This window comes from Brachionichthys hirsutus, chromosome 3, assembly GCF_040956055.1.
Source record: "Brachionichthys hirsutus isolate HB-005 chromosome 3, CSIRO-AGI_Bhir_v1, whole genome shotgun sequence".
NCBI lineage: Eukaryota > Metazoa > Chordata > Actinopteri > Lophiiformes > Brachionichthyidae > Brachionichthys > Brachionichthys hirsutus.
The window spans coordinates 3,721,772-3,734,530 of record NC_090899.1 but is presented as its reverse complement, the minus strand read 5'-3'; the positions used below and the strand labels follow the sequence as shown (position 1 = coordinate 3,734,530).

Genomic DNA, 12,759 nt, shown 5'->3' with positions numbered 1-12,759 from the left:
GTTTCAAATGCACCGCAAACTCAAAGAGAAAGTTTCTGCAATTCGCCACGTCGTTGGAAAAAGAACACCGAAACCTTCTTTTAATGTGACGCTGCGAGGTCCCGACGTCATCTCCTCTGATCCAGTCTATCTGGGTCAATCGTCATTAAGCAGCCGCCGGTGAATCTGTGTGCAGGAAACCTTCTTGTCATCCCATCAACGAAAGACCCTCGCCCTGCACGTTTCACCGCTGCTCAGATGCATCTGCTCGAGCAACAAGGGAAGCGGATTTGCCAGCATTTTAAATGCAAACAGATGTTCCTCTGTTCCATTTTTTTTTTTGGTAAATGTTACCTCGTAAAATTCAGATTTGCAGCATTGCGTGAATCCTCTGCTTTGTGTGATAACTTCTGTTGTCCTTGGGCGCCTACCAGCTTGCATTGTGAAATTCATGAAGTTGTCAGGGCATTACGAAAAATCTATTTATTGCACTCGAAGATGCAAGTTACGCCGAATGCCTGAAGGAATCCATTTGGGTCAGCCGGGATGCGATAAATTGGTTCTTTACAAGATATGACTTGAATAATTATGTCGGTGACTCGTATCTGAGCGAGGAAGCCTCTGTCTACTTGTGAAATCAATAGAGGCTCAGTGGAGGTTTCCCACCTTTGAATCGGGAAAACAAATAAAGCAGACAAGCGTTAAAAGTAATGGGGCTGTTGTCCACTTCAAGAGTAGCCAGATGCCATATAAACTGTGAAGATAAAAGGATCAATTAAATGTTAAAGAATTGTTCAAAAAGAATAATAATCCCAACACAGGAATGATAAATGTAACAAATAAAATAAAAATCAGAATGAATCACAATTGCACCAAAAATGAAATGAATGAATGAAAATAACCAATAACCAATAATCAGCCTGGATTACTCACCATACACCAATAGGGTGTAGTGATCGGCGGCACGTCCGTAGTTGTTTTGGGCCTGGCACAAGTATGTCCCGTTGTGTGATTGGCTGAGACGGGAAATCTGAAGGGTGGGGCCAGAGATCTCCGCCCTGTCAGGTAAAGTGTCGTTAATCTTGGACCACTGAATGTTCCTGGGCCTGAGGGAAAAGAGACAAGAGAGAGATGTATCGTCTGATACCTCTGATATGACGCACATTTATTTAGTATAGCTTCACTTTTTTTGATTGGCTGAAAGATGAATAGTTTGTCATTTATGAAAGAATGATGACAGATATTTGTTCATCCCAGCAGATCAAATGTGAGGATTTCCTGATTTTCTCTTTTACGCCAAGGTGAAAACATATTTAGGTTTTTTGGGGGATGTGACCTTGGACTGGAGGAAGTAGAACAACATGTAAGATACGTTTGGAAAGTTTCCAAAGATAACACCACAACAAATCCTTCAACAGCATAAGGTGCAACCGCTGTGCTGCATATTAAAACAGAAAGATTCTCAATTCTCCTTACTGTTTTTTTTTAATCCAACAAATCACGAAAATAGTAATTTACAAATTAATTAGTTAGCATCGGTTTTGATCAGTATATATAATTAGGTCTCTAACTGTTGAACTATAACGTCTCATAATGCTCTGTTTGTTCCCCTGATACATGCAGGACCATTGACTAAAGATGGACGACACGACAGCGCCAACGACGTCTTGATCGCCACCTGGTGGCTGACTTCAATACGTCATGAGTTCTGCCCACCTCCTGGTCACCGAGGCCAAGGAGGTCACGTGATTGGCTTGGTTCTGTTTGTCTGGTTTTGACCACCTGCTAGAACACTAACAAGTTAAGTACATAAAAAGTGGATAAAAAAGCACGTGTGCTTATGACAGTTATCAGCTGATCTGTTGGTGCAGGGGGATTTTGTAAGTTTACACTTCATCCTACTCCTTTTGAGCATCCTACACATGAGTTTCACCTGTATATATGTTTCTGAAAATGTGTTTGTTTGTTTATTTGTTTATTTGTTCATTTTTTCGTTATACTAACTAGCCCATCATTGAAGCCAAACAGTAACAACCTCTCCAAGTAATCCTAGCAGTGGACTACTTTTTGTCAACACATTTGGCAAATTAGAAACTGATGTGCTAAAGGGTATTAAAATGAGAGAAAATGAAAAGCGACAAGGGATCAAAGTGCAGGAATTGAGAGAAGCTATAAAAAGGGAGGTTAAGAAAAAAGGTAAAAGAAACCCATGGGGGGGGGGGGTGACATGATAAGAAAGTAGAAAAGGGGAATGGTGAAATGAGCCATTGGCGGCAACGGGCACTATCCTGACAAATAATGAGATGTAGATGGTCAGGCGGTGTGAAAAGGTTGAGAGAAATAGGGTGTCAGATGTGCACACTGGGGGGAAAAAAAGTAACAGGGAAGACAGGGATAGAAAAAGTGTTTCTCTATGAGGGGGGGGGGGGGGGTGATGCGGCGGGAGATGAAAGGCCGGAGCGGGTTGGAAAGATGAATTGGTCGTGAAAGATGGGCAGGCAGAGCGGACAGGAGGCGCAAGGATTACAGACATCTTGGTGAAAATAAAATGTGTGTGTGTTTCTGGCAGAGAGTCGCGGCTCATGTCACCCTGGCCAGATTACAATCATGACTCATCTGGGTACTAATCCCTCAGGATGTCTAATTAAACCTCTTTTTTTGCTGAGTCACACACACACTCTACACTTATCCTACACACTAAATATAATCTCCTGCTGTTCCTCTCTGGAACAGACGTGTTCCTAGTTGCGCTCCCACACAAGCAATTCCTCCAAACAGTAACACGAAGTTCAGTCAAATGACATGAAGTCAATGCTGTCGCTCTGTCTAACAACAAAGGAGTGGAACCCGCCGGCAGGAGGTGGCGTATGATTGGTGCTCACCAGGGATGTGACGTGTGTAACTTCATCTCGGGGTCTCACACACACACACACCATCCTTGACCAGCCGTTACAAAGCTTTACCAGGGCTCCAGCCAACATGCTTCTGAGCCACTCCTCTTTTACTTAAGATATCTCTCTCACACACACACACACACACACACACACACACACACACACACACGCACACCTACACACGCATGCACACGCACATGCACACACGTACACACACACACACACACACGCACACACAGCTTTAGCAGGGAGCTTTCGTGGACTTGATACCCAAAGACAGACAAACCAGCTCGGGGAGGGTTTTATGAGAGCTTAGGATCCAATACCCATCTGGTGAGTGCGGAGGAGATGAACACGAGAAAAAGGCTTTGTTTGTGAGCTAAACTGTGTCGATTGATTTGATTTGATCTGATTGGGTTTAGGAGGTGCACATGCAACCTCAAGAGTATATTATGTATGAGCTTAAATTTCATTTCTACTCTGCTTTTCGGACCTTCGCTTTTTGCCTGTGGATATTAAACAACAGCGGTTTAACTTACATTTTTGGGACGATGCATTTTGCAGTCGCATTCAGTCCAAATGTTCATTTATTTCGTCATAATTTCGTAGAAAAGGGCTGAAACCAAAATGCCATGATTAATGCTGAGGATGGTTCCAGGAGAGAAGCCGGAGACCTTACAGTAATTATAGAGAATGTATTGATCGGATTGCAATTAATAATTTGTATATATTTGATATTACTACAGAAAGAAGTCAACCTGAAGGGTTAAGATTTCTACCATCTAAGATGCTTCACCTATTTTTGATGTGATTTATTTTGTATTGACGACTCATAAAACACACACGCTCCACTTTCAGTGGGCTGCGATTCATCCGTTTAGTAGACTTCCATGAAAAGTACTTCTCTTTATTGTTATTATTATTATTTTTTTGCTGCAGCCGGTGAAAAGCTCCACTGCCAGAGAAACTTTTTGCTCAGGGACATTTTAATAGGAGAGATTATAAAGGAGGATATTTGTTTTTGTGAAGGCCGACAGCAATGACTGCTATCCATCTCGCAACAGCAGACATAGCAAAGCTATCTGTGCCACAGATCGTCAATGTGATTAATTTCTATAGCTCATAAATCAAACTTTAAAACCCGCTTACTTGTTGAATTAATCCGTGCAGTCGTCCATGTGTCGCGACTCTAAAATAAAAATGGTTTAAAAGTGATCGGAGCGCTTCAGTATTTACATCTTCTCTTATATCTCTAGGAAAATCCATAGAAATATTACAAATAGATTTCATGCTCATCAGTTTGACTCTCACACTACTATAATACTGATAAGACCTTTGGTTCTGACCGTTGCAGCCATTAGACCGTTAGAGCTATTACTCTGCTGGATTCAAGCTTACTCGATACAACAAAGCAAAATGCATCATCATAAAGAAAGCAGAGCCCTGTCGGCTTGCAGCTGTTGCCTGCAGCTACCAGCAACCCGTCGCAAAAAGAGTTTGGCTTCTAAGGAGTTGCTGTTGAACTTTGGACAACCTCCTGCACATTGTTGTCAATCAAATCCTTTCTCCAGATACTCGAGCTGATTTGCCGAGACTTCTCTCAGCTTTTTCTTTGTTGCGATAAACCATTTTAAAACATGTGATTATTGTCAGGAAGTCGTGAATGAGAAAGTAAGAAAACAACAAAAACACCACAACGCCCCCCCCCCCCCAAAAGAGCATCATAGACACAGACTTACTGAGGGTTTCCAGCGACGGAGCAGGTGAGGCTGAGCGAATCGCCCTCTCGCAAAATGCCAGCAGGGGGAACAATTCTCACCGTGGGTGCAACTGCGGGGAGAAAGAAGAAGATGATGAAGAAGAAGAGAGCGGAGTAGCGGCATATGAGAGAGAAAACCAGAAAGGCACAATGGAAAACAAAGTCATCAAACCGGAGCATTGACCGAGGAAGGAAATCGTGAATGAAAGACAGCAGGAATGGGAACGGAAAAAGGGCAACAAAGAAATAAACAAGAAAGTGGAAGGAAGAGCAGGTCTTTAACATCTGTTTCCTAGGCAACCAGCAGACAGTCCTACGGTTGAGGCACCTGCTATCATAAGCAGCCCACCGCTTCGGCAGCCGCTTGCGCTATACTCGCTCCAGTAACGGAGCGATGGCTAGTCAAATCCTCACCGACAGTTCGGTCATTACTCGCAGACGTCAGCACAAAGGCTGGTAAAAGCGTACGATATTCATCACTTTGACCTGCCAGCACAAGTTAGAATACAAGTGGGAAATTAACTGCACCTAAAGTTTATTGTCAAAGTACTGGAATTTAAAAATGATGAACTCGTGCCCATGGAACGTCCAGACTTAATGATATTCTGGGAAACAAACAAATAGATAACAATTCCACCAAGAGGTTGCTTTTAAAACATCTGGTTCTGCCCTTCTGGTGATCTCGTTTCAGGTAAACGTGATCTGCACTGCATCTGTACACACTTATTTTCCAATGATGGTAATTTATTACAGACCTTGAGAAGTTCTTTTGTTTAATTGAAACATTTACCATCCTACCTTTCAGCAAGAATAGAAGAGACAATAATTCCCCCACCCCCCTCAAGTGGATTCGGATTACTAGATTTTCCCCTTCAAAAGTTTCAGAAGCTCCACAATACGGAAGAGGGGGGGAGAAAAATACTTTTTCAAAAACAAATACGGGGCTGTCTGGCATTTTTATATTAATCCCTCTAAACCATCTACAGATTTCTGCAAGAAAAAAAACAGAGAATTAAGCTTGTAATAAAAACATGCTTCTATCTCAGCGTGTTGCCTGGAGTGATTATTATATTTAAGCCAATTATTAATTAAAATCTCTTGCAGTATTTTTCTAGTCTCTTTTGCCCGCTTGAAAAGATGATAATATCCAGAGGTTTCGGAGAACATTAATTTCAGCAAAGAGACGAGAGCTACGTCAATCCTGGAACGGGATCATTGCCCGACTGCGAGTCAGGATTTCTGAACTGATGCCAGTGGGCTCTGGTTGGCAGGACTGCTTTTGAAATATTTGGTGATGAACAGGATGTTGGGAGAGAATTACCACTTCCTCGAAGGACGGACTTACAGTACACATCCAGGCGGTAGTGCCGGATCCTCTTCTGCCCACCCAATGCCGGGTGTAAAGCCTCACAGCTTAGCGCGGCACCATTGTCTTTCCTTTCTACTGGGATCCGGATGGTGCTGGACCCGCTGAACGTCTTCCCATTGTCTTGCTGGGACACCACCCCTGGGGAGAGAAGCAGGGGTTGAAACGATGAAAAGAAAATGGACAGGTGGGGTTGCAGAGGACACAAGTTAACAAAAGCAAAACATGCCCCACTTGTTCCTCTTTACCTGTTGAGACGTATGGCGGGAGAAGGGAAAGAGACAGGCGAGGAAACGATGAGCAGAAGACACAGGAGGATAGAAAGAGTCAAAGCAAGCCGGCGGGTGATGAGAGAGCTTTTACTGTATGTGCCTGTGGATGGGAGGATGACTTGATGGTGTGGGGCAGAATAAGAGAGAGAGCAACATGGATTTTATGGCAATTATGAGCAGATTCTGTGCGCAGGGTGAGAGCAGGAGGGAAAGAGAGAGAGAGAGAGTGATGAGAGAAAAGGGGAGGATGAAAGAGAGTATATGAATAATCGAATTGAGATCTTTAACTGACACGGAGGGCAGAGTGAGAGAGGAAGAGCAGAGGAGAGAGGGAAAGGGCAGCAAAACGTACATGACAGAGGGATGGGGGGGGGGGGGTGCTAGGTCCAGACATAAAAGTGAATGATACGGCAGATACAAGATGGGGGGAGAAAGAGGGACGACAGAAGGATGGAGGACAACCAGCGGGGTGACACAAACACATAGACAACAAAATGACTTCTACTGGGCCAAGCTCTCCGTTATTGTCAGTAGTCGACCAATCAAAGCGTGAGAGTGAACGGAGAAGACGAATAGGAATAAGGAAGCTGCAGGAAGCTAATGCATCCATTACAGAGTGCTTTGACATATCTGTTGGGATCTGCCTCTAACCTTTAGTGACACAGTTCATTTAAATCAGTGCCGATAGTGAAGGGGAGAGAAGAGAAGGGCAAAGGAGGCATGAAGAAAAGACATCAAACAGGAGGAAAAGAGGAAAGGGCAAGAAAGAGAGTGTCAGAAGAGTTGAGAGGAGATGAAATAGGAGAGGACTAAAGCGTGGCCTTCATAAGTCCATTTGCAACCAGCGTCCAAGGCGAGAGGTTTTATGTCTGTTTCACCAGTGAAATCGAAAGAAAAAAAAAATAATGCAGATAAGATGAAAAGAGGAAGTGAAGGACAGGAAGGCTATAAGGGAGCAATGACCAGAGCGTCCTGACAGAGAAAACACGAGACACTCGATGAAAGAGTCGGACAAAAATAGAGTAAAAGAGACGAAGGCTGACAGGAAGCTTGAAAGAGCAAAGCGTCGCTCAATATGCAACCAAAAAAAAACTGTTGACACCACATGATCACATTATTTCATCTGGTATCTGTGGCTTACTTAAAAGCATCAAGTTGTCTGAACGCTGTCTGCATCTGAATGAACTGAAGGGAAATAATAGCCAAGGTCCCGTGCAACATATTACATAACCTCGTCTCAAAGAAGGTATTTGGTTCGCGCCAAGTCACCTGATCAAATTCTTGAGACATGAATACACTGATTTAACATTGGAAAGCAAATCAATTTTTACTAGAGGAATAAGCATCTGAAAGGAAGGAACAATATAGGTCTGAGATACAATACTGAGTGAAGAGTCCCTAAACCAGGAGAGAGATTGTAAAATAATGGTACGAACTGATGGATGAGTCACCGATTCACCGGAGGGGAAGATGATTTATATGATAGTAAATTAAAAATGTGTCTTGTGAGAGTTTGGAAAGACAGGTAGAGTGAAATAAAGCAGAAAATCTGCGGTGTGTGCAGCATCTGTGCCTTCATGTAACTACATGGGAAATCATGTGTAAGAGACAGACGGGGGGGGGGGGGGGGAGCGTTGCTTTGATGGGGAAAGAAAATAATAAAGAACATGTTAGATAGAAAATCACTCAAATCTTTCTGATGCTCGCTGTTCCTGTCTGTCTCCTCGTCACAGATCTGTCTCTCCCTCTCCGTCCAAAAAAGCATTAAAAAAAAAGAAATCGTACCGTTTCCATTTCAAAAGAATGTTTGATCATTTGAAACTATCTTGTTGAATATAAATACTGCAAAGAACACAAGAAGCGGGAGAAGAAAGGCAAGATCTTGGCAGACCTGCTGACAAGACCTTCATTTTCTCCATCCATCCGTCCATCCATCCATCCATCCATCCGTCCATCATGCTCCCATCAACTGAACCCTTCTATCCTCATCCTTTTTATTTCAGCACCAAGTGTTTCGTGTTTAGTAATTTTTCTCTGGTAGTCATCTGAACATCAGTCCACAGACTATCGTAGCCACGCCCAGGTTACCTGGCATCTCCCGGCCGTTACGAATCCAGCGCAAGGTGGCGGCCGGCTTGCTGCGCGCCGACACGCAAGTGAGCTCCGCCTCGCCTCCCTCCACCGCCTCCTGCTTCACCTCGACCGCGGGTGTCTCCGGGGGAACCAGCACAGACAGCGTGGCCACCTGGTGGTGCGTGGAATCCGTGTAGAGCTGGCAGAAGTAGCCGCCTTCATCCCAAACGCTGACATTGGTCAAAGTGATGCGCACCAGCCGCGGCGTGAAGAGAACCATCTGGAAGCGGTCGTCCTTCAGGGCTGGAGTTTGACAGAAATGATGGAGAGAGCAGGAAAGCGGTGGAGGTGGTGTAGAAGTGAGAAAGAATGGGAAGTGGAGGAGAGTGGAGAGAGGAAGATGAGGTTGGGGGGATAAAAGATGGGGCGCGCATGAAAGGACAAGGAGAGGGTGAGTGCCTCAGTCAATAGAGAAATCACCTTTTTATCGCTTCATCCGCCTGTGAAGTGAAAATCAATTTGAATAAACACTTATTACTGTTTTCAGGGAAACAAAAACATGTAATAATAAATAATAATAATAATAATAATAATACCGTATCAGTGAAGCAAGCAGTTTTTTCTACAAGGCTGCATAGATAGACACTGAGCTTTAAGAATGATTTCTGTCATGGTGATTTGCATGAAATCCACACACACACACACACACACACACACACGCACATGTGCGCTCTTCAAGAGAGGAAACGATTTGGCCACTGACAGATGTTTTCTCTCCGTACTAATCCAGCCAGACAATTAGAATGAGCTTCATTATTTCGTCTGACATTATTTTCGTTTTATTTCATTTCGTTTTGATAAGTTTATTTTGACAATTCTCCGTTCGACCCAGAGAGCAAGGCGACGTCAGGGGCGATGATCATGAGCATTTTTTACAGACCGAGGAAGCAACTTCATATGCAGCGTTTAATTTGGCATTTCGAAAGTGCGTTTGATCAACATTCTGTCATCTTAGCACCATAAAGTCCCACCACTGTGCTGTCAGTGAACGCATCAGCCCTGGTATCTGCCTGCCATGATAATGTCACAGCGCCGGAAATGATTGAATGAGATCACACAAATAACTTGGTGTCCTGCATACATAAAATTCAGATATGTAATGAAATATATATTTATTCAATTGCAGATGTTCTTTGGCATCTGGCTGTTTAGGTTCCAACAAGTTAGGTTGAACGTTTCCTCGATGACAGATTAGATTGAACGAATTGTCCCACGTTTGAAGGGGAAATGATTGTGCTGTGCTTCTGGAGATCATTAAAAAACAACAACAACAACACTATATATGTTTGTTAATTAATGTCAATAACATCATAAAAAAATCATTTTCATCACAACGCTTTTAGCAGTACTGTAATTGACAAATACCCCAAACAGCACAAGAGAATCAAGGGCTGTTTGAATTTAGCATTTTGACACCAAGAGCCACGAGAGAGTCTCCCATCATAACGCGGGCGGCGACGTCGCCCATCGTTTGGAGGTAGATAGTGTTTTCGACACCTTGTAATTTGTGACGTCGCTCCCTTGGACAGCTCTGCAGAGGAAAAAGTGTCAGACCATGTTAAAAACAGCGGCTGTGACAACACTCCTGACGATTTGCTGCTCTGGAATTGATAACGGTGCCGAATGTGAAAGTCTATTTGAGATCAAAAGCTCGGAGAGAGTTCATCTTGACGGCGAGGCTCCAGGCTGAGCATTGACATAACATAACAGATGTCTCAGTTCTATCACTTTATGCAGCTTTAAAGCAAAGCGAATATCCTAAACTACAAATCTATTAATTCATTCTCTTTGTAAGTGGTTGCTTTATTCCTCTGTATTCTAATCAGCGTCTGGCATTTTTTTGTTGTTCAATTTATTAGGCTTTAATCATTATTGTTCGCTTTGCCGCGAGGCCCTCTGCATCTCTTTGAAAGCGCTGCGCAAATAAAGCCGATTGCACAACAGGAAATTAATTCTGAAACACTATTAAAATTGAGTCTTTCTGCCCTTTTGATTTCAGGGAGAGATAAAAGTATGTCCACATAAACAGACAATGGTAAAATGAGCTAAGAAGACATAAGCATAGTTTTTTTTTTAAAGGCTTAATTCAGCAGAAAATCCTTCACCTTGGATGACGCTTTGCAGCGGAGGATTTGAAAAGGTAGGATAAAAGAAAGTGGGCTACTCGGGAGGAGAAGAAGGAGGGAACGTGCAACAATTTTCCTCTCGTTTCTGAAGTGATTGTAAGATCGATGGTAAGAAAAGTGCAATAATAACACACAGCACTAATAACAGTCGGTGCGACAGTGGCTCGATGACCATTGAATCTCATTTGGGAGTCATTTTGTATCGACTTCACAGTAAAACCCCTCCTTCACCCTCCATCTCTATTTTATTCGGCCATTTTAAACACTCCTTTGTGTTGGCTTTGCTTCACTTCACTCTTCACGCGATCGAATAGCCATAATCATTTTGCAGCATTATTTATAATAACGTGGACACGTGCACTATTGACACTGGCTTTGAGCGTGCATGTGGATATGTGTGTGTGTGTGTGTGTGTGTGAGAGAGAGAGAGAGAGAGAGAGAGAGAGGGAGGAAGACAGAATGATAGAAGTAGTCTAATACCACTAAATAATGTGGCAGGCGAGGAAAAAAGAAAAGAAAACATGAATGCTCACGGATCTGAGCGAGAGTGGCGATGGAGTTAGTCCAACTACACCAGACTAACTCTTAACCCCCCCCCCCCCCCCCAAAAAAATGACCCTTTCAACAGATGACAGCAAGAGCATATTTAGAGAGCTATTCCTCCACAAATCTTTTTACGCCCTCTTTGCACTAAATGGCAACTAAATGTCAGACTTCTCTTCAAGTCCAAGTTCACCTTTTATTGTCCTTTCTCATTTGCATGCCAAAGGAGAGTTGGCAGCAGCAGACAAAAAGAGATATGGACTGATGAGGAGAAAGGGCCTTTTTTTTTTGTTAGCTTCGCCACTCTATTAAGACTATCAGTCCCCGCAAAGTCATAAAACACACCCCTGACTGGTGGCCAAAACAGGCGGCTTAATTCGGCACAGACGGGCCTCCGTTTGTTGCTCTGATATCGGAGGGGCAGATGGGCAGATGGGCAGAAGTGGACAAGCCCTCCAGCAAGTGATACTTTATATCCTGCGTAACCTTTTGCATCCCGGCATCACTCACTCTCTTTCTACTGCTGAGTCCTATTGTCTTCATTGTCTCTCATCCGTTGCCATTTTCTCTTCCACGTCTTCCTCTTTCCCGCTCCGATCTGGCTCCATCACGCTTTCCGAAGGCCGCTAGTTCACGTCTCACAGGGTGGCTGGCGGACGGCTCCGCTTTAATACTTAATGGAACTCATTGCTGCTAACGCTGATGTGCTCGAACGGAGGTGGGGAAGAGTCGAAAGCAAAGCTTCCAGACGCAGCGACCTCAACTACCTAATTACAGTCGCTCCGTGATGGAGGTGACAAATTGAGACGGAAGCGTATCGAACAAGAGCGTTTCAATTCTGCACCGGAGAACAATGAAAGAGGTTGTTTTTGTCCTCAGAATCTAATCTCGGAATCCTTTTCTGAAAATCCTCGGTGCCAATGGCGGCGGCTGTTCCCCAGAGGAATGTGGGAGTCTTCATTGTTGATTTAGGATTATTATCTGCTGGAGGTTGTAATGATTAGGGAAAATTAGGGAACATGCTCAAGTGCAAGCTTTCACAGGCAGAAATAGCAAAGCGTGTATTTGCAAACACAAAATGTGCCTTTGACTGCTAAAGCAGTTCTTAAGTAGTTTTAGGACAGTTTATAGGCTAATGGCATGAAGGTAATATGATTTGAAATGCCATTTTAATTCATCTTTATCACCTGGAGGATTAGTTAAACGAGAGAAAATCAGTTTTGGATACGGCAAGCAGTCATTTTCCTGAAACTTTCATAAGCCAGTTCTTTAACAACAGACAGAACAGATAAATAGTCTTTCTGTATAGTTTCACCCCGGAAGCATTCAAGTTCTTAAGTACAAGCTCAAAGTCATGATTTTAATATTACATAAAAAAAAAAATGTCATCCAAAATCTTGATGCTCAGTTTAAATCAATTGAATTGAGATTTTACTTTTTAATTCGGGGCTAAATGGCTGCGGCAGAGACCGAGATGAAAGGATAGAATCGGTAAGAGTGTCCTACAAGCGGCCCCTCGGCGCCATGCAGCGTGAGTGAAGTAAGACACTGTGAGAGTCTTATTTAAGATAGAAAAATGAGCACCTGCCACCCCGTCACAACAGCAGAGCCGTCCTTATCGGAATCATAACTGACACCACCATTGTTGGAGCGGCGTGTCAGAGACTATAAAAGGGTGACCAATCGG

The 12,759-nt window shown here is 43.4% G+C and overlaps 1 protein-coding gene across 1 annotated transcript in view; it reads right to left on the bottom strand.

The window, feature by feature from the left end:
* Positions 1-12,759, bottom strand: part of cadm4 (cell adhesion molecule 4) — a 28,192-nt gene that overhangs the window by 7,640 nt on the left and 7,793 nt on the right. The window contains exons 3-6 of the mRNA XM_068759294.1: positions 8,359-8,646; positions 5,978-6,139; positions 4,613-4,703; positions 913-1,085 (exon numbers count right to left, since the gene is read on the bottom strand). Of these exons, the coding sequence (XP_068615395.1) occupies positions 913-1,085; positions 4,613-4,703; positions 5,978-6,139; positions 8,359-8,646 (714 nt within the window). The remainder of the gene's footprint in view (positions 1-912; positions 1,086-4,612; positions 4,704-5,977; positions 6,140-8,358; positions 8,647-12,759) is intronic.